The 26,368-nt window shown below is 41.0% G+C and overlaps 1 protein-coding gene and 1 long non-coding RNA gene across 5 annotated transcripts in view; one reads left to right on the top strand and one right to left on the bottom strand.

Annotated features, from left to right (window-relative positions):
• The window catches only part of LOC140582215 (uncharacterized), a 25,156-nt gene extending 15,140 nt beyond the window's left edge, over positions 1–10,016 (top strand). Inside the window, exon 3 of the long non-coding RNA XR_011985160.1 lies at positions 6,353–10,016. This is a non-coding gene — a long non-coding RNA (uncharacterized lncRNA). The remainder of the gene's footprint in view (positions 1–6,352) is intronic.
• On the bottom strand, positions 1,834–26,368 carry LOC111845823 (GTPase IMAP family member 5-like). Of its 4 annotated transcripts, XM_072706359.1 has the most exons (5): positions 25,270–26,368; positions 20,359–20,523; positions 19,975–20,184; positions 4,437–4,500; positions 1,834–3,180 (listed from the first exon to the last, which is right to left on the bottom strand). In XM_072706359.1, exons 2-5 carry the CDS (start codon positions 20,434–20,436, stop codon positions 2,378–2,380), a joined length of 1,155 nt encoding a protein of 384 aa, XP_072562460.1. In that variant the 5' UTR covers positions 20,437–20,523; positions 25,270–26,368; the 3' UTR covers positions 1,834–2,377. The 4 variants fall into 4 exon arrangements, with proteins under 4 accessions (XP_072562460.1, XP_072562461.1, XP_072562462.1 ...); XM_072706360.1 differs by lacking the exon at positions 25,270–26,368 and having other exon boundaries at positions 20,359–20,680; XM_072706361.1 differs by lacking the exons at positions 1,834–3,180; positions 4,437–4,500 and adding an exon at positions 10,145–10,962.

Here is a 26,368-nt window from a genome sequence, read left to right as displayed (position 1 = left end):
TTTTACTCGACTCTGAAGAGTATGATCTTAAAACTTCTTTCAGTATAGGGTTGTCTATACCTAACGGGTAAGGTTTGATAGATTGATTGAAATAGTGACGTATTTGTAGATGTCTATAATAGTCTTGGTTTTCCAAATTATATTCTTCCTTGATAGTTTGAAAATCATCCATCTTTCCCTTGTTTGTGACTGATCATTTTCATTAGCAAACTGATACTTACTGATGTAAAAAAACACCGGTTTCAACATTGCAAGACTCTATATGTTACAGTACGTAAAGTTCACTGGAAAGAGAAAGCACTCGCATGCACATGTTCTTTCTTTAGATCTCAAAACAATAACAAAAAAGTCACACAGCGCTGTAAAACACAAAAACAGCAAAATGGCAATACAACAGCAACAAAATCATGTCCTCTGGGAACTAAAACCCTAACCCTAACCATATCACTGCAATTTAGGGGACATGTTTTTAAATCATTTTGAAAACTTGGTTAATGGTTTTGCATGTGGTGACTAACACGATAATCACATACATATATAGTTTTGGGTGTAAAATTATTACAATGGGAAACAACAAAATTTATTTTGACCAACAAGACTAAGGCAACTGATAATTTTGCCAGATTATTACAATTGTACGAAATCATTTGCATATATGTACTAAAACATTTGGAAATTTCTGTGAAACAATGAGAAATTATGTTCTGCTGTGCAGAAATAACATTATGGCGTGCAGATTACAATTGTGTTGCAAATTTTAATAGTCATTTGAGAAATGTTCCAAAGCAATTGAGAAAAACAAAGCAGGTAATCTGAAAAGAATATAATAGACATTGAATTTTTGTAAATAGAAAGGTTTAATTCGTGTTTAATTTAGAAGTTAAGAGAAACAATTTCACCATAACAAAATCAGACAAAATGTTTCCTCATGCAAAGCCTTGTGTACACATTTCCACTAAGTTTTAAGCTTTTGTTTAAAAGCAGTTTAGGATATCAGAACAATATGAGTGAGCAAAGTAGCCCACAGTTATTTATGGAGCTCCGGAAATGTTCTTTAAAGGTCGTTCTGACGTGTCACCCAGCTTCTTCTCTCTCCCAGAGATGATCAAACAAACTATTGTTGCATCATTCATTTCTCTATTGTGTTCAGCTTGAGGTTTCAGCCTGAATGTTATCCATTCAGATTATATCAAACATACGGCAGTAAATTTTTCTTGCTTTAGTTTAAGAGCATTGAAATGGTACCATTGTAAAAGTTGTCTAATAGGCATGACTGACTCAGAGCATTCAGGTCAAAAACATTAGCATTCAGGAACAAAGTCTATGACAGAACGTCTCAACCTGGGCTGCCTGTCCTGTATGGCAGGTTCTCTGCCCTCTGAGACAAACAGTCCTAAAACTGCTGTAAACAGGGAACCAGGGGGACTTGGGCCACTGACTGGATGAACAGCCTCCAGGATGAGGTGAAGCAGAAAGCAGACTTATTCACAGAGGACTGGGGAACCCAGACCAGGAAACTAACAGTGGAAAGACCACTAGACCCAAGACACACAAAAAAATCCCCAAAGACTGGACACCAGCAGCACAGCACATGAGCTGTGGAATGTTGGCTGTTTGGGACTCCCTACACAGCAACTGGCTAACAAGAAGCCAGTCAACAAGGACCATAAACCCCAAACCACCAGCAAGCCAGTACCCGCTGGTTTCTGACAGGCACAGAGGGTGGCAGAACACCACCAAGCCCCATAAACCAAACCTCTGACAGAGTGACAACTGAGCTCTGTGTCTCAAAAACAGTGTTGACAACCAAGCATAAGGTTACATAAGATTCTACCTTAAGCTCTTCCTTTAAGACCAAGAACTTCTAGGGAGCTCATAAGGCAAAATGTATCCAGAAGGCAGAACAGTGGGTTTGGGTCAGCCAGTCTGAAATATCTCTGTGATACCCTGGGCTGAACAGGAAATTAATGTATCAATCACCTGGCTCCATCCCTTCATATTTACATTTGCTCCTTGTTGACTACAAGCCAGTCCCAATCCTATTTAAACCTGACCAACATTTGTCTTTCTGCCAAGACCTTTAGTCACATGGTTGTTTACCATCTAACCCAGAGTCATTATCACACACAGGTCAAACTCCTGTACGTAGGAGGTCGGTCAGAATATAAAAACAAGATCTGCCAAGCTTAATCCTGTTGCATTTGCAATGAATCGAGGTTCAATCACTATATACTGCCGTACCTGCAAAACAAAAAATCTACTTGCCGAATAGCAAAGCAGGTATTGACTCCTACACATAGTCCTATTCTTATTAATGATTAAAAAACACAAATTTCCCCAACTACGCCCACTAACACCTTTGTAGCTACTGCTCCCATCAGAATACAGTACAACTCTTACTTTTCCCCTTCATTTCTAAGGCTTTCTTCCAAATCTGTTGTTCTTCCTCTTTTAACTTTTCCTTTGGCAGCTCTTTCCAATCAACCTCACTTTGCCTCATTTGCAGTAATTGCTGGGCCTCTTTCTTAATCTCCCAGGAAACGTCTTGAAGTTGCTTATTTTTAAAGGGACGCCCTCCATTGTTTCTCACTATCGTCTCTATACTCGCAAAGAGTTGTTCAATCTGGAAGCTGTTGCTTCTTTCCTTGTCTATGGTTACATTTTCTTCACTCCAGCGCTTATCAATGACATGGACTCGGCCTCCACACTCAAGAACAAGTTCCTTCAGAAATGTATTACTTTTATTTTCTATATACTCTTTAATGGTCTGGTTTTTGTTAAGCCGATAACCGCAGGTGAAGAGGACAGCTGTGTACTTCAGGAAATTCTGCCCAAACAAATCCTTAATCCTGTTCACAGCCTCTACCTCCTCTTTCGATTCATTATGTAATTTTAGGACAAGGACAAAGGCATGTGGGCCGGGGGCATACTTAAAAAGGCACAATCCTAGCTCACAATCAATATCTTCCTTGCATTTCTTAGTGTGTTTGACACCTGGAGTGTCGATGACGATGACACTCTTCCCATGAACGGTGCCACTTTCTTGGGCAGACGTTTTTGTAATCGAATCGGCAGATAAATCATGCTCAAATGCTTCCTTTCCCAGTATTATATTTCCTGCTGTGCTGATTCCAGATCCAGTTTTTCCCACCAGCATAATCCTCCACTCACTAGATGCTCCTGGAAAGAAACAGGAATAATGTACAAGAGAATCAAAGGTCTTCAGAGATTTTGACTGTTAGTTAAAAATACTTTAAATGTAAGTACAACAAATAGTTCAGTACTTGCTTCATTTTAAAAAGACACTTCCATACATTTCCATTGGACATCTCAGCCAGTGCTTCTCCTCTTCAGGATAACAAGCGAACACATATTGTATATAGCACAGTAACATGCACTTATTAAAAAAAAACATATAATAGCTAATTTCAGGCAGCCTATAAACACCAATGTCTATGGTGTCGTTGGCCGTCCTGTCCTCCGTGTTTTCAGCCTTTAGTGTGTTTCCCCTGCTTCCCAGACAGCTGCATAGCTCAATGAGGCTACCTGTCAACCCCTCACTCGTGTATTCAAATCCTCCTCTGTTTTTGTATTTTGTAGATTTTTATTCTCTAGTGTTTCATTTGTATCAGTTTTTCTAGTTCCTGTGTTTTGTGATTTGTATTTGGTTTTGGTTTTTGCTTTGTGCCCTTGATTGTGTTTTACCGGTCTGCTATTCTCCTAGTGTTAGATTTCCTAGTTTGAGTTTCATGATTTAGTTTATTAGTTTCACCTGTTGCCTGTTTACCAACCCTTGTTAATTGTTCTCACCTGTCCTGCGTTATTCTCGTTATCCCTCTGTACTTAAGTCCCGGCCTTAGTTCAGTTCCCCAGTGGGTCATTGTAGTTCATTGGCTGCATTTCATTGGCTGCATTTCATTGGCTGCATTTCATTGGCTGCATTTCATTGGCTGCATTTCATTGGCTGCATTTCATTGGCTGCATTTCATTGGCTGCATTTCATTGGCTGCATTTCATTGGCTGCATTTCATTGGCTGCATTTCATGTGCTCTTCAGTAGGTGGTTCATAATGTTAGAAGTTCCTCTGTGTTGTTTAATTTTTGTATTTTGTTCCTTGCCTGCTTGCTCCTTGTTGCCCTAAGCCTTTGTAGTTAGTTTTTGTTTTTCCCTATTTTGCCTTTTGACCCCTCGTGGTCCATTTTGTTTTGTAGTGTTTGCTGTGTTTTCAGTTTCTGTTAATAGGCTCCTTTTTTCAAGTGCGCCGCAGGTGGATCATCTACCTTCCTTTTCCTGTTTGCACGATGCCCCGCCCTCATGCCAGAACCGCCTGAGTTCATGACACCAGCTCAATAATACCAGAGAAAAGAATGCAGTAGAATTTCTGTCTCAGGAAGCAGGGCAAACCGAAGGTGCTAAATGGTAGTTTTAATGCTTACCATCCATGCTCCTGTTACGATCCATTGTGTACTGGGTTTGCTGGATTACACCAGGAACATGCACCTGAAAGTGTAAGAAGGAGGTGTATTTTAAGGATAAATGTGGGGATGTGGGTCCCTAGGTCACCGACAGATACATGTGACCAACGGCAAACTATATGTGAACTAATCCACACACACACACACACACATACACACACACAGGTTTGTAATTATATCTTTCTGGGGACTCGCCATTCATTTCTATGGGGAAAACTCTTATCACAACATGATGACCTTAACCCCTACTCAGCCCTAACCTTAACCATAAGTAACCAAACAAAATGCAAGACTTTTGGCATTTTTACTTTTTTGATTGGAGTCTTTGTTGATACCTGAAAAATGGTCCCCACAACGTCAAAAAAAAAAAAAACAGGTTTTTATTACACTGTGGGGAACATTTGGTAATAAGATGTGTTAGAGAGATGAATGCTCTCCTGGAGCGTACTCCTCCATGGTGTCCCCTGGCCCTGTGCTTTGTGGAAGAGGTCCAGGATGGTGATGATCCTGTGCTGAATGGGCAGTCATGCAGACAGAAAGACAGACAGACAGCGTGAGAGAAAAATTGACTAAAGGGATATTTTTGTATTCAGCTTTGGAATGTATTTTCATATGAATGCAAGAGTGCCTGTGTGTTTGGCAGCTAACACCCAGGATTAAGCTAAAGATAATTAAGAGTTAACCTCAGTGTTGCAAGTAAGTTTGGAGCACGCTTACCAGAAAGGGCAGGAACACCACAAAGAAGCTATAAAGAGGTGGGGGATGTGGGATATGACCTCATGCTAGGAGATAGAGGGTGTACTATATGAAATATATGTGTGCTTGCAAGGTGCAAACTGCATACGTGTCGCAAGGTGGGCATCCACATATATACTTCATGTAGTTTGTATTCTGCAGGCAGGTAGCTTTTGCACTTTGCACACCCTCTATTTATATGAAAATACATTCCAAAGCTGAATACAAAAATATCCCTCAAGTCAATTTTTCTCTCACAAGAGACATTCAGAAAGATAGACAGACTACCAGTCAGTGTTTACAGACCACAAGGTTTTACCACTTACCCATTTATTTAATAAACTGCAGGTTTTTTATTCTTGTTAAGCATTGGAAAGTTAATATAAGAACTATAAATGAAAATATAAATAAAACAAGTATCCTTTATAACATGGAAAGAGTGCGTAACAGTGCATGTCTGACACCCTGTTAACTTTTTGTGTGCTCATGGCATAATCAAATTCAAGGCTGTCTTTGTCCTGCCCCGCTCGTCCGCTCCTCTCGTGTGTCACGCCCCCTCATTAACCCCATGTGGATTCCCCGTGTTTACCAGCTGTTCCCGATCGTTGTCAATTAGTCCATTGTATTTAGTCCGCGGTTCCGTTTGTTTCCCCAGTCCGGTCATTGTATTGTCTATGCGTTATTGCCTGCCTTTTCGTCTGATTAAACCCCGTGTTCCCCGAATCCTGGCTTCTTCTGCGTTTGTCACCGCTCCGGGCGCTTATCGCCGTGACAGTCTTTTAATTTTAAAATTCAGTAATTAACTGTCCCATCCCATGAAACAGAGCGGTATTTAATGTCCCTTGTAGAAAGAATGCCTCATATTTTCTCTGCTGTTATAACTGCTAGAGGAGGTGACTTTGATTCATCAAATATATGACATTACTAATAACGGTACTCAAATGGTGAACATACAATAAATGTATTGCTAGCAAAGAAAAATGAGTGTATTTTTAGTCAATGTTAAGTGAGGAAATGTAAGTGTGTGCAAAAACGTTTGACTGGATGGATGGATGGATGGATGGATGGATGGATAGATAGACAGTCTCAGCCAAGCAACCACATGACCGTCATTTCGTTGCACGGACCTGTCATCCTTCCAGGTGTGTATGCAAGTACACAAACTGCAAGAGACCTTCTACACCATGCACTGTAGCACTGCTTGAACCTCACACCCCTCCAACCTCCTTTTATCCCTGGAGGATGAAACATCCAAGCCACAAATTCCCAAGACCTGCATGATCAACAGTCAGTACCAGACTAACCATGAAGCTGCACTCTGCAGAGTAAATAGTCAAACCTCCCTTATCCGGACCTCCAATATACAGGCACCTCCCTCTACCGGGCAGCTCTAGGCACCCACATGCGCAAATTAATTTTACACAACCAGCAGCTGTTGTTAAGAGCCCCAGTCTTGGGTTGGGGCGTAAGAGTGAAAGGGAAAGGGGACGTGGAGTAAGGGAGGAACAGGGTGTGATGGACAAGGGAACATACGTGGGCAAAAAGGGTATTTTGTTTCATATTTTTCTGTTTTTATTGACACACCATGGACACAGAACAAATAAACCCGGCGCCTGTACTACGAAGCGGGGTTACTGGCTTATCGGGGTAACTTGTCGGATTTAAGGTAGTCTGGGCAAAATCAAGGTCAAGGTAAACTTTATTATCCCCCCAGGGGAAATTCATATGGTCAACATTGCACGTCTCACAATGCAAACAGACAGTAAACATACCACATTGTACACATGACAAAAATACAGAGAAGGCAAGTGAATAAATAAAGTTGAATAGACATGCAAAAGGGTAAAATTAAGGTACAACAGATATACTAGGTCTGTTGTTGTGCAGTCTAATTGCTGTTGGCACAAATGACTTATGATACCTTGTTGTTCTGATTACTCTCTGCAGAATTCTGCCATTTGACCTGTTACTTCTGACAAACTTCGAGAACAGAGGATGTGTAGGATCATCTAAAATTTGTTTCATCTTTTCCATAATAAGCTCATTGTACAGCTGAGCTGCAGATACCTGATCAACTCCAATGACCCTACTGGCTAATTTGATAAAATGTTGCAATTTCTTACGATCCTGTGCATGCATATTTCCAAAGGTACAAATTAACCCAAAGGACAGGACACTCTGCAAACTATTGTTCTGTGCACAATAATTAAAACACAATTTATTGTCTATTTCAATTTCTCAATCTGTTCCCCATTAATCTTGGACAGAGAAACCCTTACGCCTTTCTTACTAAAATCTATTAACATTTCTTTTGTTTTCTTTACATGTAATCTAAAGAAAATGTAAGTGAACGAATATGAAGTCCATTTAAAATGTGGTAGCTTAAATCCGACAAGTTACCCTGATAAGCCAGTAACCTCGCTTCGTAGTACAGGCCACCGTAGTACACCATTTTGGAGTGGCTAAGTCTACTGTAGGCGATATTTGGAAGAGTAAAGAAAAAATCCTCCAACTCACTTGATGCTGGTTAAAAACTGGATGACCACTGCAAGAATAAACCGGAATGATTCACTAGTCCAGACTGAAATAACATCCTACTATAAGCCTTGCATCTCATGTATTTCTTACTTACGAGCATTTCTTACTTACGGGCATTTCTTACTTACGAGCATTTCTTACTTACGAGCATTTCTTACTTACGAGCATTTCTTACTTATGGGCACCCCTTGGTCCCATTCTGCCCGGATAAGGGAGGTTTGACTGTATTTGGAGCTGTAATATTTAACCAGTATTAAAATACTTGGGTAATGCAATTCCACCTTCTTTAATGTCATTTTTATTGCTATATCTTGATACGCATCAATGGAAATGGAGCATATTCAGACTTTTTGTGTTATTTCAACTATTTACACTGTAACCCCAGGGTCTCATTTCTGTTTGTTGGGGTCCTCTGTGGCAAAAGAAGCAACAGCATCTTGCACTTTTTATCCCAAATACAACAAAAATAAAGAGGACTTTTCTGTCCAGTCTAGTGCTTTGCATTGTCTGCACTGTCTAATATGCTTTTTATAACTTCTATCCACCTCTACCAGCTCTCCATAAAATAAGCAGGCATAAAATATTCATCAGCCACTGACTTTAATCTGTTAACCTACTAAGGATACTTCATTCTTTAGAGGAGACATTAAACAGCATCAACACTCAAGATTATGAAAGCTCTTCCTCTAATAACCCACTGAAGTTGCTTCCCTGCACAGTATCAAAGAGAACCTCTTTCAACATGGAAAAGCCTGGAGAATAGTTCCCCCAATATGCATCTGTGGTAAATGTCCAAATGCCACATGTTTAATAAGGTATTTTGCTCTTCAAAGAGCTTTTAGCACTTAACAGTGTTAACTGCAGAAAAATATCATACATGCAAAATATATAACTCACCAAGACAGCTGAATGTTTTCTTGATAATAGTGAAGGACTGTAATTCTTTAGCAAAATAACTTGGATATTATGGCTACAGTAGTAGGATGATCCTCTGTATGATGTGCTGGATAATGTCCCCTAGACACACTTCATTGTACCTTATATACTCTTCCAGTTCATCTAATAAGGCCAATAGGAAAACACCTTCCCGGCCCCCAAAAGTTAATTCACCATACAGAAGGCCCGTGTGATATTCTGGTTTCTGGAAAAACACACCCATTAGGAAGGTTTCTGGCCATGTCTCCAGATCATGACCTCAGTGGTGTTTGAATATTTCTGCCATTTTTACATTAATTTAAATTAATACTAATAAGTACCTTCAAATGGAAAAAAGGTAAATATTCAGAACTATAAACCAAGGTACCGTAAAATGATACATCAGTATAAAGACCATCACAGCTTTAAATATAATAACCCTTTAGCACTAGTTAATTTGATAATGTGAAATGAATACAGTACACTTTGAACTTGTGGAAATAGAAAAGGTGAATTCAAGTTTTTTTGTTTAGAAATAGGGTTGATATAATTTCACCTTGTTAAAGTCAGACAAATTGTTTCCTCATGCAAAGCCTTGTTTACAGATTTGCATTAAGTTAATTTCTATTAAACTGACAGCTTTTGCATAAAGGCAGCTAGGGATATCAGAACAATATGAGTGAGCAAAGTAGCCTGTAGTTATTTCTGGAGCTCTGTAAATGTTCTTTAAAGCTTGTGTAACCCTATGTGTAAAGATGGTGTTGAGATTTATTTATTTTATGTATTTGTTTTCTTTGTTTAATTAAGTATTGTAAATTTGGATTACCCTAAGGGGTTAACTTATGTTTGAGTGGATATGTCCCTGGTCATGTGAGAGGGGAAAAGGGAGTAAAGGCGGGAAAAAAGGGGGGCAGAAAAAGAAAAAAAGAGCGAAAAGGAGAAGGAGGTAGACACCGGAGGAGCAGGGTGGAAAAGTGTGTTCGCAGGAGACGGACAGTTTCCAGCGACGGAAAAGTAAGGGATTGACCGGATTGTCGGAGAAGCTACTCCCAGGAGTTGCTTCCAAGGAGATAATCCGGACAGCGCCCCAAGTTACCGGAGAAGTTTGGGGTTTCCTCCGGCATCGAATAAGCACCAAGTCACCGCTCCCGAGCACCGAAACAGGCCTGCAACCGTTTTTCCCTATTTTCCATTCTTTTGACTTATTTCATGGACACAGAGCAACATGTTTATTTTTGTGTTTTGTAAATACTCAGTTATTTGAACTCATTGGGGTTGGGATATGTATATATATCGCTTTGGTTGATTTAATATATCTATTGTTAATTAAAAATCCAGGGAGTTTGCATTCGATCGATTGGTAATTATGTTTCTTACGGTTTTGGATGGTACGCAGGGTGATGTAAACACCGAGCCGGTGTGGAACGTACCCAGGGCCCCTTTCCTAATCGCAGTATCCAGGGAAAGGGTGCTACATTTGTCTGAAAATGTCCTCCGGCTCCTTCTCTGACCCAGAGGTGCTCAAGCTTGCTTTTGATGGTTCCCAACAAACTGCTGTTGCCTCATTCATCTCTCTTCTGTGTTCAGCTCCTCATCCAAGCTGTCATTTTAGCGTGAACATTTTCCAATCAGATTGTCAAGCATACACTATCAAATATATTCTTGCTATAGTTTAAAACAGGGGTGCCGATGCAACTTGTGTATCATTCAATCATGGCGTGTTTCCAGATCAGTAGCGAGATGATTAATGGACGATACTTTATTTCCTTGGTGGCCAAGAGGTCAATGGCGATACCAAGGGGACCCCCACTGCTCAGCAGCAAAATATACCGTCGCGATTTGGTAGCTCATCATAGCATTTTAGTACTTTCTTTGTAAAAGTAGCTCTCACTGTATGAAAGGTTGGGCACCTCTGGGTAAAAGAACTGACAATTGTATTTTAATAAAAAGAAAGCAATCAAATTCCACATGTCTATTGTCACAAACCCGCTAGGACCAACAGAGGGATTCTTGACAGAGCCTTTATTGGACAGTGCTGAAGGAACAGAGACTGGGAGCGGGCAGGGACGTGGTCGTGCAGGCAGGGTCGAAAACCAGGAGACTGGGCAGGCCAGGGTCAGGATCCGGGTCCGTAGTCGGGGTCGCAGGCAAAGGGGTCGAGAGCCGGGGGGTCCGTCCGAAGACACAGACAGGGCACACGGGGTACTCACGAGGAGGAAGAGCGAGGGGAGGAAGGGCAGGAGGGAGGTTGAGACGGGTTGCAGGGAGAGTCGGGCAGGCCAACCAGGGCGGAACGGAGCTATACAGGAGACAGGGAAATGCATGCTCAGTATGTATCTTTGCATCTACAATACTAGGGATGCACCGATACCAGCATCGGGTATCAGGCCGATACTGCACTCGTACACCGATACTCGCACTCGTAAAAATTGACCGATACCAAGGACCAATACCACTTAATTGGAACATTACGCTAAAACTCAAAGCTGCGGTATTTTTTCAGACTGTAAGGTCTGTTATGCTAAAGTGTGAAGAGGAGGAAGGGACAGCACGCCACTGAATCAAACGACGCACCATAGTGCAAAGTACACGGAATTTGCTAATGCTAGCAGAGAAAGACCGCAAAAACAAACTCTGGCACAAATTATGGAAAAGCGAGAGAAAATGCAACCGACGCATTATTTATATCAAACATTAAATAAGTTTAGTTATTTAATGTTAGATATAACTAATGCTTCAGGTTCAATCGCAAATATAAGTACAGATGGGTGTATTTTATCTTCATTCTTATAAAAAAACAAACGTTACCAAGCGGACCAGTCACACCTCTGGTGGTTTGGGTCGCTGCAAATTAGATACATTTCAGGAGAGCTGCATGACAGACCACGACAGGGTCCACGGATATGTCATACTTACGGCGTCGATTCGACTTAGAATGATAAACCAGCCTTTACAGTCACACATGATAAATGTATCACATGCATGTTATTGTTACGTCCGGGTGTCGGCGAGCGCACAAGCAGACGAGTTCAGCCGTGAATACAGGCAAACGGGGTTTATTAAGAGGGAAATGAGGGAAACGAGCAACACTGAACACAACGTCAATGACAGATCTGGAGAAACTAACTGAGACGCAGACTAAAATACACAGGACAAGCCAAAAATAACAGGCAACAGGTGATTCCAACTGGGAAGTAACATGAGGTAACGAGGGGGGCGTGGCACACACGAGGATCGGACGAGCCGGGCGTGACACATGTATACAAGGTTTCCGTTAAGTCTGATGTTGCCTTACATGTAAAAGAATGATCACAGTCTCTTCCACGCAGTGAGGCAATAGGCAACAGCTTATTGAACACTGGTATCGGATAGGTACTCAGTATCGGCCGATACCCAAAGCGCAGGTATCGGTATTGGTATTGGGACAGAAAAAGTGGGATTGGTGCATCCCTATACAATACCTGTGGTGTTTTCGGGCTTATATCTAACGTGGAGTCCTGGTATTGGTTGGGGGCTTCCGCCTCCCATTGCCAGTCCACCGGCGGGGCGTGACATCTATGATCTTAAGCTGCTAAACAAAAGCAATTTAAACCAACTTTAAACCACCCTCCATGCATGAAAGACTGTGACTCTAACCAGTAGAATTCTGAACTGGGAACCACTAGAATCTGACATCAATTAAGCAATCAAAAATATCAAAAATAATTGAGTAAGAAAGCAAGGTCCTACATGCATGTCGCCAAATGGCCTGTGCAGGACACTGTCTGCTTGATGTGTTTTGCTGCCTCATCACTGCACCACCCCCAGGGTGCTAAGAGGATGTGCAGCTCTTGTGACAATCTCCCAGTCTCATACTGAACTTTTCTGCTCAGAACTGGGATCCCCACCATCAGCTGTTATTACATTACCTACCACAGCAGCTCAGTAATTTAACCCTTAAGGACCCACAGTGACACTGGTGTCACCGCCCCTTTACAACTTACAACCCCTGTAATTTTCATGAAAGTAGAAATAGGTCTGGGTTCTTAAGGGTTAAAACATTTTGGAAAGGAAGCCAATGCCTGTATTCTTTTGGGTTGTGTGAATGATCAGAGCTCTGCCTGATGTCTACAGCCTGGTCTGTGTTCCTCATTGTCAAATCAGCCCCAAGGTCCATGGATCTTCTGAAAGGAGACCACAGCTCCAGAGGTCAACGTAGCTCTACACCAAGGTTTTTAAACTTGGCCCTCTTCCATCTATAAAGACCTGATCGACTAATAAACAGCCTATTAATATGATTTCTGTATTCTTTCTGTGAGATCTGTGGAGGCGTGCTTAGATAAAAAGTCAAAAATATCATTGTTACTGCTTATTACACTAAATAACCAGTTTTTCAAGTGCAAAATTTATGTCCAGAAGGCATAGAGGTGGGTTTGGGTGAACCAGCCCATAATCTCTCTGTGATACATTAATCTCCTGTTCAGTCCAGTGCATCAATCCCGTTTCACCTGGTTCCATCCCTTCATATTTACATTTGCTCCTTGTTGGCTCCAAGCCGGTCCCAACCCTATTAAACCTGATCAACATCTGTCTTTCTGCCAGGACCTTTAGTCACATGGTTGTTTACCATCTAACCCAGAGTCATTATCACACACAGGTCAAACTCCTTCAATCAGGAGGTTGGTCAGAATTTAAAAACAAGGTTTGCCAGGTTGACTTCTGCTCCAATTGTAATATTGGCTCTAACATCCCCTGCTGTTTTTCCACCTTCTCCTTTGAGTCTATGTCCTTCAAAAAATTCTCAGTGGGTAATAACTGTGAATGGGGGCACTTACCCGGTGACTTTTTAAATCACTTTCACAGAGTATTATGCTATCTGAGAATATTTAATAGTTTTTATGACTATCCCAAGTGGCTGCACCATAAATACAAGAGACAGCATTAAACATAGACATAACTAAAGTTAAACAGAAGTCCAAAAACAAGTTTACTGAGCAAATTATACAGCGCCCTCCACAATTATTGGCACCCCTTGTAAAGATTTGTAAAAAGGGCTAGAAAAAATCCACCATTTGGTGAAGCAGCTTCATATCACACTGAAAAATTGGGGAAAATCCAACCTTTCATTAACATAAATTTATTCCAAGAAAAAAAAACCTTCATCAAGAAATAATTATCTTTAACAAAAACACGTGCACCGCTGCTTTTAATACTTTGTACAACCTCCCTTCGCTAGTATAACAGCACTGACTCTTCTCCTATAACATTTTATAAGGTTGGAGAATACAGAGCAGGGCATCTGAGTCCATTCCTCTTTACAGAATCTCTCCAGATCACCCAGGGTCCTCGGCCCTCTCCTGTACACTCTCCTCTTCAGCTCAGCCCACAGGTTTTCAGTGAGGTTCAGGTCAGGGGACTGAGATGGCCTTGGCAGAAGCTTGATCCTGCGGTCAGATAACCATTTTTATGTTGATTTGGACATGTGCTTAGGATCACCGTCCTGCTGGAAGATCCAGTGAAGGCCCAGTTTTTGTTTCCTGGCAGAGGCAGCCAAGTTTTGATTTAAGATGTCCTGGTATTTCATGGAGTCCATAGTGCCATGTACCCTAACGAGGTTTCCAGGGCCTTTGGAGGAAAAACAGCTCCACAACATCACAGAACCTCCACCATATTTTGCATTTGGGATAAGGTTCCTTTCATTATATCCATCCTTCTTTTTACGCCAAACCCATTTGATGTTTATTGCCAAAAAGCTCCATTTTTGTTTCATCAGACCATTGTATTTGGTTCATGTCAAAGTTGTAGTAGTGTTTTGCAAATTCCAGGTGCTTAAGTTTGTGGTTAACTGTCATACCTTCCAAATAACCTGTTAGCATGAAGGGGGCGTCTGATAGTTTTTTTTAGAGACGTGGTAACCCCAAGATTTTACATTGTCTTGTAATTCACCAACAGTCATCCTTGGGGATTTTTTGTCTCTTCACTCTTCACTGTATGTGGGGGCTAAATAAACTTGGGTCCTCTTGCAGGCAGGTTTCTAACAGTTCCATTTGATGTCCACTTTTTAATTATTGCCCTAAGAGTAGAAATGGGCATTTTAAGGCGAGTAGCTATTTTTCATACCCAATCCCTGACTTATGAAGGTCAGCACACTTCTCTCTCATTTGGTCTCCTATTAACTCCACTCAACTCAAAGATGTATAATTCACATGGGAAACATGCTTCAGTTACATTGTGTTCACTATAATTTCCAGGGGTGCCAATAATTATGGCTAATGTGTTTTTGTTAAAGATAATTATTTCTTGATGATTTTTTCTTGGAATAAATCTATGTTAATGAAAGGTTGGATTTTTCTCAATTTTTCAGTGTGACATGAAGCTGCTTCACCAAAAGGTGGATTTTTTCTAGCCCTTTTTACAGATCTTTACAAGGGGTGCCAATAATTGTGGAGGGCGCTGTACACTCTATTGCCAAAAGTATTGGGACACCCCTCCAAATCATTGAATTCAGGTGTTCCAATCACTGCCATAGCCACAGGTATATAAAATTAAGCACCTAGGCATGCAGACTGCTTCTACAAACATTTGCGAAAGAATGGGTCACTCTCAGGAACTCATTGAATTCAAGTATGGTACCATGATAGGATGCTACCTGTACAATAAGTCCATTCGTGAAATTTCCTCGCTAATAAATATTCTATGGTCAACTGTTAGTGGTATTATAACAAGGTGGAAGCAACTCAGCCACAAAGTGATAGGCCAAGTAAAATCATATAGCAGAGACAATGCATGCTGAGGCTCACAGTGTGTCTCCAACTGTCTGCAGAGTCAATAGCTACACACCTCCAAACTTCGTGTGGCCTTCAGATTAGTTCAAAAACAGTGTGCAGAGAACTTCATGGAATGGGTTTCCATGGCCGAGCAGCTGCATCCAAGCCTTACATCACCAAGTGCAATACAAAGTGTCGGATGCAGTGGTGTAAAGCACGCTGACACTGGACTATAGAGCAGTGGAGACGTGTTCTCTGGAATAACGAATCATGCTTCTCTGGAAGAATCATGCTTCTCGGGAGAAAATCAATACTTTACTGATCTCGCCCAGCCCTTATTGCTCTCTATGATAAAGATCAAGGTTGGGGGTCACAGGGCAATAACCGTGGGATTCAAACCGACACCCATCCAACCACGAGCACAGATTCCAAACCCGCCAAGCTACGCAACGATCCCCGACATAAAACATTAATCAAATATTGGATTTAGGTGTGGTACCTTTATATAATTTGATATTGTAAACTATTCCTCAGAAATCCTTCTTAGATTCTTAGCTTATACACACTGGGTGGTTTCTTTACATAGGCACACCAGAACCACTTTAGTGGGCATTTAGAGGAGCCTTTCTGCACTGAGCTGTTATTTGAGCCCAGGGGCTGGGTCATCAGTACCAGCAGCACGTGCAGGAACAAAGAACAGATTTATGGCAATGGACAGCAGACTTTTATCACCAGGAACATAAATCATGCACTTCATCGAGATGCAAATAAAGTATCACAGATAAGATTTATGAATTCCGGAGAACTGCAGCTGGTAATGGCTTCGGTGGAATATGACACTTATTTATGGCCGGGCGGTTCTCTCACACAAATGTAGACCATACATGTTCTTCTGGGTGGAAGAGTCAGTCAAGTAGAGACAAACTTAAATCCACCTGATTTGACACATTCATGAAGACCTCCCTGCCTGACAGAACCTTCTATGGTGGACTGAGCTCACCCTATAGTTACATTCATTGGTGTCCAGCCCCAGTTTCGCACTGTCCTGTGTTTTGCTCTATAAGTAAGAACATAAGAACATAATAACTATACAAACGAGAGGAGGCCATTCGGCCCATCGAGCTCGCTTGGGGAGAACTTAACTAATAGCTCAGAGTTGTTAAAATCTTATCTAGCTCTGATTTAAAGGAACCCAAGGATTCAGCTTGCACTACATTATCAGGAAGACTATTCCATACTCTGACTACATGTTGTGTAAAGAAGTGCTTCCTTAAATCCAGTTTGAAATGTTCTCCCGCTAATTTCCACCTATGGCCACGAGTTTTTGTATTTGAACTAATGCTGAAGTAACTATTTGGTTGAACAGCATCCAAACCTGTTAGAATCTTATAGACCTGGATCATGTCCCCCCAGTCTCCTTTGCTTGAGGCTGAACAGATTTAGCTCAACTAACCTTTCCTCGTATGACATTCCTCTAAGACCAGGAATCATTCTTGTGGCCCTACGCTGCACCTTTTCTAAGGCCGCAATGTCCTTTTTAAGTACTGTGAACCCCCTTCCCCTCCCCTCCGCCAATTGCCTTAAAAGTGTCTGCCAGAGAAAAACAGAATAACTTTACTGATCCCGCGAGAAAGGTCTGGCTGCAGCTACTCAGAACGTGCACTCTCAGCCATCTGCACGCTCAGCCATAAAAGGGAAGTGCAGGTGAATCAAGCGCTAACTTAGTTCTTGAGGCCAGTGTGAACGGTATGTTAAGGTTTATTATTTGTATTACTGAATTATATAGCTACAAGTTTATTTATTTCATGCCATACATTATTGCAACCTAGTGCGTTGATGTAGTGCGTTAGTAACTTTGTCTTACGGCAAAATCGACACATTTTTATTTTTACAGAGCTTTTCATGGAGTTACTGTATCTTGTGAATGTCTTAGTTTCCAGCATATAGTTTTTAGTTCTTCGTTTGGTCTTGAGGAGAACGTTTTTCGGTCTCCTTATGGCAAGGCAAGACAAGTTTATTATCATACACGGGTTATTTAAATTAGATGTTCTTATCGGTTTGTTTAGTTTTTTTTTTTTATCTCTTATCTGAAAAAAAATAAACATTTGATTCCTGATGTCCTGTCCAGTGTTCTTTGTTTTTTTCCATCCATCTTTTATTAATATTATTTTATATGTCATACATGTATGTATGTATAACAGTGGTTATATAGAATAAGGGGACACGCGTGTGCGCGCGTTAGCGAGTTATGACGGTTGCACAATAAATTTTTCCTTGGAATAACAACGGAAAAAATAAAGTAGCAGGGTCTGAACATCAGTGCTCACGCTACGCAACCACGTACGGCCACGATGCTAATAATTACAAGAATAACATGCGAGCATTTAATTTGATTAACTTAATCTGGTATATAAAATCTATAACATTTTAAATAAATCAACAACGGCCAGCCAAACAACATAAATATGCACATGTTAACATGATTAAGAATATTTCATATCGTTCATAATTGACAAGACAGTAACTCGAAAACGTACCATTTTTACACTTTATTTAGCACTAACTTAGCAAATAGGAAACGATTCCCCGGTTGCACTTCCTCTTGTGGCTGAACGTGCACCTGACGTCAGTGGCTGAGCGTTCAGATGGCTGAGAGTGCGCGTTCTGAGCGGCTGCAGCCAAACCCTTTTGGATCCCTCAGGGAAACTGTCTTTCTCCTACCCCTTCTTGCCTTCCATGACAAGCACAGACAAGCAAACAGGTTGAGCTCAAGCTCGGGGGATCACAGTGCAATACCCCTGGAGCTGGGGGTTAAGGGCCTTGTGTAGGGACCCAACAGTGGCTTCAGGCCTGGGATTCAAACCGGTACCCATCCAACCACGAGCACAGATTCCTAACCCGCCAAGCCACTCAACGATCCCCGACATGAAACATTAATGAAATATTGTGATACCATTCCTCAGAAATCCTCCTTAGATTCTTAGATTATACACACTTAGTGATCACTTTACATAGGACCTACATAAATCATGACCTTAATCGAAATGCAAATAACGTATCACAGACATGGGCGAAAATCCCGGGGGGGACGGAGGGGACATGTCCCCCCCTATCCGAGGGTTGTCCCCCCAAAAAAAATTATAAAAAAAAAAATCTATTGTGAAAAATATATGTATGTAAAATAATAAAAATAATGTATGTAAAATTATAAAAGTAATGTAAAATAATTCTGAAAGTAGAAAAAAAACAAACGCAAAAAATGCATTTAGAAACAGTTGAGTTCCCCCTCCCCTTCCTCACAGTGGTTTGGCCAACTGCCTGCTTTCCCAGTTCATCTCACCTACTCTACACACACGAATCAGGTGTGTGGCTGCGGCTCAATTAATGTTGAACTGCAGTAAGTAGGGTATTTTATTCACTTTAAATAAAGCGATTCTCTTTAATGTAGTTGATGCAGACTCATTCATAAAATAGTTGCGGCAAAAATGCTGATTACCGATGTAATTTTCCATGAATCTGCTATATTAGGGTGACCAGATAATCCATGTCAGGGAGGACACTCTGAGCTAGGACAGGATTTGTAAACTACCATTTCAATTAAAAGGACCTGGATTTCACTTGAGCACTGAGTTCTTACTGTGTGCTAATTGGTCAGTCTCCTATAATCGTGCATGTGTCACTAGAAGAAGAGCTGAACTAATTAGCGGAGCACAGGAGCCTTTCAGTTTGAAATTAGTTTGTAAAACCCGAAGTAGCTCAAAGTGTCCTCCCTGACATGGATTATCTGGTCACCCTATGCTATATTAGCGATTAAAATATCACTTATCTAGTTAACGTTAGCTTGTTTACAATAGCTTGTTGCATAGTGCACTGCAACTAACACGCCAAAGCCGTTTCCCATGTATTGTTTTATTTGTGACGACTTGGCATAATGTTAACTTAACATTAACGGCCACAATTAGCATATTGTTTAGCTGTGCATTTACTAAATGAGCACTGTGCTACGTCCGAACTGACCCCACTGTATTTTTTTGTATAATCAATTTCTATTATGCATTTAAACAGTCATGTTTAAATTTTATTGTATGTTGATGGCTTGACTGTAAACAACATTAACAAACAATGCAATAAATAGTTTTGAAGAAAAATCTGCTTTGTCATTGAACCTGAGAAAAACTTTGAAAATAACCATAATGACGCAGTCTCCATGCTACAATAATAATGATAGAAGCAAAGTTTTTCATTGTGGGGACATATCTTTATAAGTACAATTTGACTTTATTATTTGTGTCCCCTTCAAAAATTGCTCATGAGAAATTTTATATTTATTGCCCCCCCCTACTGTTAAATGAAATTTACGCCCATGATCACAGATAAGATTTGTGACTTCCAGAGAACTCCAGGTTATGTTATCTGCAGAACATGACCCTGTCATTTAAGATTGGCGGTTCCCTCCCAACATAAAGCAGGCCTGTTCTGGGTGGGAGCATCAGGGAGGCACATGCAAGGCAGAACCGACATTAACTCAATAACAGAACCTTCTATGGTGCCCTGAGCCTGCTCACCTCAGTAACAAACACTGGTGCCCAGCTCCCCTGTGTCACACTGTCCTGTTTGTTGCTCTTTAAGCTGTGAACCCCACCCTTTGTCATTTGCGTTTGTTGCACTGCGGTCCTGCGGAACACCATTTTGTGCACATGAGCTACACTTCCAGCAGATTGCTCCATCTTCCCGAGTCCAACAGCCACATGGTGGTCCTGGTCCAGCAGACTCTCCTGTGGGGGACACCAGGGAAGCCCTGACCGTCCTTATGGGCTACAGAGGAACACAACTATTTACCTCTGTTTGGAAAAAACATACTACTACTTACTACTATGTACTGTAGGTATAAATGCAAGAATGGCTTACACTGTCCTCTCCATCAAGGGTCACCCGTCAGCTCCCCTTACCTCAAACACCCAATCAGGATCTTCCTCCTCGGAATCCAGGCACATCCTGGTATGTCGGTACACCTGGCCCTCCTGCATGCGCACAGGCGAGATGTGGAACTGCACCCTCTGCAGGTTGAACCCCACACCAACTCCAACAGCCTTAATAAAGCTCTCTTTCAGGGCCTAGACACAAGGTGTGAGCAGAGACCAGCTCATGTTACTGGTTAATCATCTCCCTGTTTCCAGCCAGTGTGATTAGGTGCTGGTAGGGTTGTGTTGTGTCACCCTGCTTACTTGGATGAACAGGAGTTAAGATGTAATCATGAAGCAGAGTAAGGGAACGCAGGCTGCTCCACCTGTGCTGTTCTATAAAGTGGGTCCGTAGATCTTTTGTCCCTGCAGCGGTCAGACTGCACAAGAGCAACTAGCACTGCACTGAGACACTCACACATACACCTGGAATGTAGAGGCAGCCCCAGCCTCCCACATCATTGCACGATTACTATTATTACTAGGGATGCACCGAATCCAGGATTCGGATTCGGCCGAATCCTGGGCTTTTTGACGGGGTTCGGTTTCGGCCGAACCTTAGATTTATTTTCCACCGAAACCGAACCCTAGACTTGCACTACGACGTCACACGGCCGTTGATTACGTGAAGGTGTTTACATAGGACCCGTTCGAATGTAGTAGGCTGTAAGAATCTGAAAATGGAACTCGTAAGCAAAAAAAGTTTTGTTTGGCAGTACTTTCAACCAAAAGAAGGCGATTCAAGTCGAGCTTTATGTTCAATTTGCAATGCCAATTTGTCTCGTGGTGGCAAGGACCCTAAGCAGTACACAACATCGCCGATGTTAAAACATTTGCGTCTAAAACATCCAAAAGAATACGAGTTGTGCATGAAGGAATCTAAAGACAGCAGCCAAAATGCAGCAACTTCAGGTACGGCAGCTGGACAGTCACAGCTAAAAACGTGTGATAACCAGACGACCATTACTAGCTTTGCTAGCCCTACACCGAACAAACAGTGGTCCTCAGATCACACACGAGCTAAAGCCATTCATGCAGCAATTGGAAAAATGATAGCCATTGACTTGCAGCCCTATAGCATAGTGGAAGCGTCGGTAAAGTTAGTTTGCGGTTCGTTTTTCACGTTGCAAACGGCCATAAAAACCTTATATGTGCACGAAAAAATACGAATTATGGCTCCTTGTGATAGTCCTGCTGTGTGAATTCAGAAAATATAAATACATTGCGTAAAAACAGCCTTTAATGTATTTTGACCAGTTATTTTCATTAGCTTCTCACGTCAAAACCAGACGTCCTCATGACTCAAAAAGCGTCTCATATTAAACATCCTGATTTGTGAAAAATTTCACAACTGATAATTTGTCCACATATCGCGTGTAAACCCATAAAAAACACATTGAAAAACGCGCGTTTTAAGGAGGACCGGACAGATAGTTCTTAAGGTGGACCAACAGTATAGCCCAAATACACACATTTTAATAATTCCATTAATCATACATGCATTTAAACTGGTTAAAACTGATCAAGATGACTTGTGATGGTCAAACAAGGACCTTTCACATCTTTATATACCCCTCAGACACTGACATTGATTTGTTAAAGCTTTCACAAGTCATATTTTAAGAGCTATGACTGATTAAAGGCCCTAAAAATGACCAAGATGACCTCTGACTGACCAAATCAAAACTTTCACACCTTCATCTATCCTAGAAGGACTCACCCTGATTTGTGAAAGTTTTCACAAGTCATATTTCAGGAGTTATGACTGATTAAAGTACAGTAGTATCTATGGCGGATCAAGGTCTCAACCTAGGTGAATTTAAAGGCCCTAAAAATGACCAGGATGACCTCTGACTGACCAAATCAAAACTTTCACACCTTCATCTACCCCAGAAGAACTCACCCTGATTTGTGAAAGTTTTCACAAGTCATATTTCAGGAGTTATGACTGATTAAAGTACAGTAGTATCTATGGCGGATCAAGGTCTCAACCTAGGTGAATTTAAAGGCCCTAAAAATGACCAGGATGACCTCTGACTGACCAAATCAAAACTTTCACACCTTCATCTACCCCAGAAGAACTCACCCTGATTTGTGAAAGTTTTCACAAGTCATATTTCAGGAGTTATGACTGATTAAAGTACAGTAGTATCTATGGCGGATCAAGGTCTCAACCTAGGTGAATTTAAAGGCCCTAAAAATGACCAGGATGACCTCTGACTGACCAAATCAAAACTTTCACACCTTCATCTACCCCAGAAGAACTCACCCTGATTTGTGAAAGTTTTCACAAGTCATATTTCAGGAGTTATGACTGATTAAAGTACAGTAGTATTTATGGCGGATCAAGGTCTCAACCTAGGTGAATTCAAAGGCCCTAAAAATGACCAAGATGACTTCTGACTGACCAAATCAAAACTTTCACACCTTCATCTATCCTAGAAGGACTCACCCTGATTTGTGAAAGTTTTCACAAGTCATATTTCAGGAGTTATGACTTATTAAAGTACAGTAGTATCTATGGCGGATCAAGGTCTCAATCTAGGTGAATTTAAAGGCCCTAAAAATGACCAGGATGACCTCTGACTGACCAAATCAAAACTTTCACACCTTCATCTATCCTAGAAGGACTCACCCTGATTTGTGAAAGTTTTCACAAGTCATATTTTATGAGTTATTAAATATTTATAATAGTAATGACTGAAATCCTATGACATGAAATAAGCACAACAGTACATGGAAATTCAGTTGTGATGAACATCTCTGAAGTCCATGTGTGCTCCTTGACACAACAGAGAGCCACAACAGACATTACAACAATGATACATGAACTTCTCTGTGTTGTGAAAGTTCAAAAATGTTATGTTGAAAGTTGAACATCATTTTATTACAATGAACTATTAGTGTAGTTTAAACATTACATCAAATAGAACAGTAACATAAGTTTAACAAATTACAATGATTAATAAACAATAACACAATAACTTAATAAAATTCACAATGTTAGTTTTTACATATTATGTACAACATATACAAAACTATGTTTTGTTTGGGTTACTGATGGTGTCAATTTCCTGTTCTGTGAGGTCTGTGCATTTCACATGTGTCCACAACATGCACTCGTCACATTGGATCTACACAGAAAATCACCCAAACAAAACATGGTTTTGTATATGTTGTACATAATAAGTAAAAACTAACATTGTGAATTTTATTAAGTTATTGTGTTATTGTTTATTAATCATTGTAATTTGTTAAACTTATGTTACTGTTCTATTTGATGTAATGTTTAAACTACACTAATAGTTCATTGTAATAAAATGATGTTCAACTTTCAACATAACATTTTTGAACTTTCACAACACAGAGAAGTTCATGTATCATTGTTGTAATGTCTGTTGTGGCTCTCTGTTGTGTCAAGGAGCACACATGGACTTCAGAGATGTTCATCACAACTGAATTTCCATGTACTGTTGTGCTTATTTCATGTCATAGGATTTCAGTCATTACTATTATAAATATTTCATAACTCATAAAATATGACTTGTGAAAACTTTCACAAATCAGGGTGAGTCCTTCTGGGGTAGATGAAGGTGTGAAAGTTTTGATTTGGTCAGTCAGAGGTCATCTTGGTCATTTTTAGGGCCTTTAAATTCACCTAGGTTGAGACCTTGATCCGCCATAAATACTACTGTACTTTAATCAGTCATAACTCCTGAAATATGACTTGTGAAAACTTTCACAAATCAGGGTGAGTCCTTCTGGGATAGATGAAGGTGTGAAAGTTTTGATTTGGTCAGTCAGAAGTCATCTTGGTCATTTTTAGGGCCTTTGAATTCACCTAGGTTGAGACCTTGATCCGCCATAAATACTACTGCACTTTAATCAGTCATAACTCATGAAATATGACTTGTGAAAACTTTCACAAATCAGGGTGAGTCCTTCTAGGATAGATGAAGGTGTGAAAGTTTTGATTTGGTTAGTCAGAGGTCATCTTGGTCATTTTTAGGGCCTTTAATCAGTCATAACTCTTAAAATATGACTTGTGAAAGCTTTAACAAATCAATGTCAGTGTCTGAGGGGTATATGAAGATGTGAAAGGTCCTTGTTTGACCATCACAAGTCATCTTGATCAGTTTTAACCAGTTTAAATGCATGTATGATTAATGGAATTATTAAAATGTGTGTATTCGGGCTATATTGTTGGTCCACCTTAAGAACTATCTGTCCGGTCCTCCTTAAAACGCGCGTTTTTCAATGTGTTTTTTATGGGTTTACACGCGATATATGGACAAATTATCAGTTGTGAAATTTTTCACAAATCAGGATGTTTAATATGAGACGCTTTTTGAGTCATGAGGACGTCTGGTTTTGACGTGAGAAGCTAATGAAAATAACTGGTCAAAATACATTAAAGGCTGTTTTTACGCAATGTATTTATATTTTCTGAATTCACACAACAGGACTATCACAAGGAGCCATAATTCGTATTTTTTCGTGCATATATAAGGTTTTTATGGCCGTTTGCAACGTGAAAAACGAACCGCAAACTAACTTTACCAACGTGGATTGCGTCAGCTACTCCATCTGCTCGAGCCACGTTACAAACTCCGGTCCAGGACCGCGCTTTTTTTACCGACAAAATCATCCCTGTAATGCACAAGTCCATCAGTTCCCGCATAAAAGTGCACGTTGCCGAAGCACATGCTTTAGCATTTACATGCGACATATGGACCTGTGAGTACACTACACAGTCCTACATCAGTGTTACCTCACATTGGATTGATGATGATTTTAAGCGCACACATGCTATTCTTCAATGTAAAGCATTTGATGGAAGACACACCGCATTAAACATTGCTGATGCACTGCAAGAAATTATCCAAGCGTGGGACATACCTGTTAACAAGTGTCACCTGGTCTTGAGGGACAATGCTGCAAACATGCGGAAAGCCATGTCCGAGGCAGGAGTTCCAAGTGTTGGCTGTTTTGCGCACACGCTCCAGTTGTGCATCCACGACAGTCTTTTATCACAACAAAGTGTCTCTGACCTGATCGCACTGTCCAGGAAAACTGTTGGTCACTTTAAGCACTCTTCAAGTGCTCAATCAAGGCTTTCTGCTCTACAGCAGGAGTTGGGGCTGCCAAATCACCATTTAATCCAGGACGTGTCAACACGATGGAATTCGACATATCTGATGTTCGATCGTTTAACAGAACAAAAACGTGCCGTAAACATCTACGTGTCCGAAACAGATGGTATGCAACATATTCATGCACAGAGGTGGACTCTGATGGAGGATGTTCTCAAGGTGCTCAAACCCTTCGAGGAGTTAACTAGAGAAATAAGCGGAGAAAATGCATGCATATCCACTGTCCTGCCAGCTGTGATGATGTTGAAGCGCTATGTCCACAACGAAACAGACGATCATGGAATAAAGCAGATGAAAACCCGCTTGCTGAAATCTCTGCAGGATAGATTTGAGGGAAGCGAGCAGAATAGCCACTTAGTTGTGGCAACAAGTCTGGATCCCAGATATAAAACGAAATTTTGGGGGAGTGACACAGAACAGTGTCGATCAAAGTTGCTTGTGCAGGAGGCCGTTTCCCGTTTATCTGAATCCGATCACGACGCATCTGCTAGGCCTACTACTTGAACTGAACAGCCTGAGGAGGAACACGGCCTGACAGTTCGCACTAAACGACACTGTTCAGGAATCTGGAGTGGCTGGGACGATCTGTACCGTAGCAATACAGAGGCAGTCACATCGGGTGCTGACGTGGAGATAAGCGTTTTTTTCGGTGAGCCTTTGATTCCTCTTAGAGAGGATCCTCTTCTGTGGTGGAAGACAAACCAGCAGCGTTTTCCACTGCTGGCAAAAACGGCAAAGATCTACCTCTGTGCGCCACCGACCTCTGTGCCCAGTGAAAGACTTTTCAGTCCTGCTGGGGACATTCGTTCCCACACTCGCAACCGGCTGTCACCTGTTAATGCCGA

This window comes from Paramormyrops kingsleyae, chromosome 24 (genome assembly GCF_048594095.1).
Source record: "Paramormyrops kingsleyae isolate MSU_618 chromosome 24, PKINGS_0.4, whole genome shotgun sequence".
Taxonomy (NCBI): Eukaryota; Metazoa; Chordata; class Actinopteri; order Osteoglossiformes; family Mormyridae; genus Paramormyrops; species Paramormyrops kingsleyae.
This window is presented reverse-complemented; position numbering and strand designations above follow the sequence as displayed.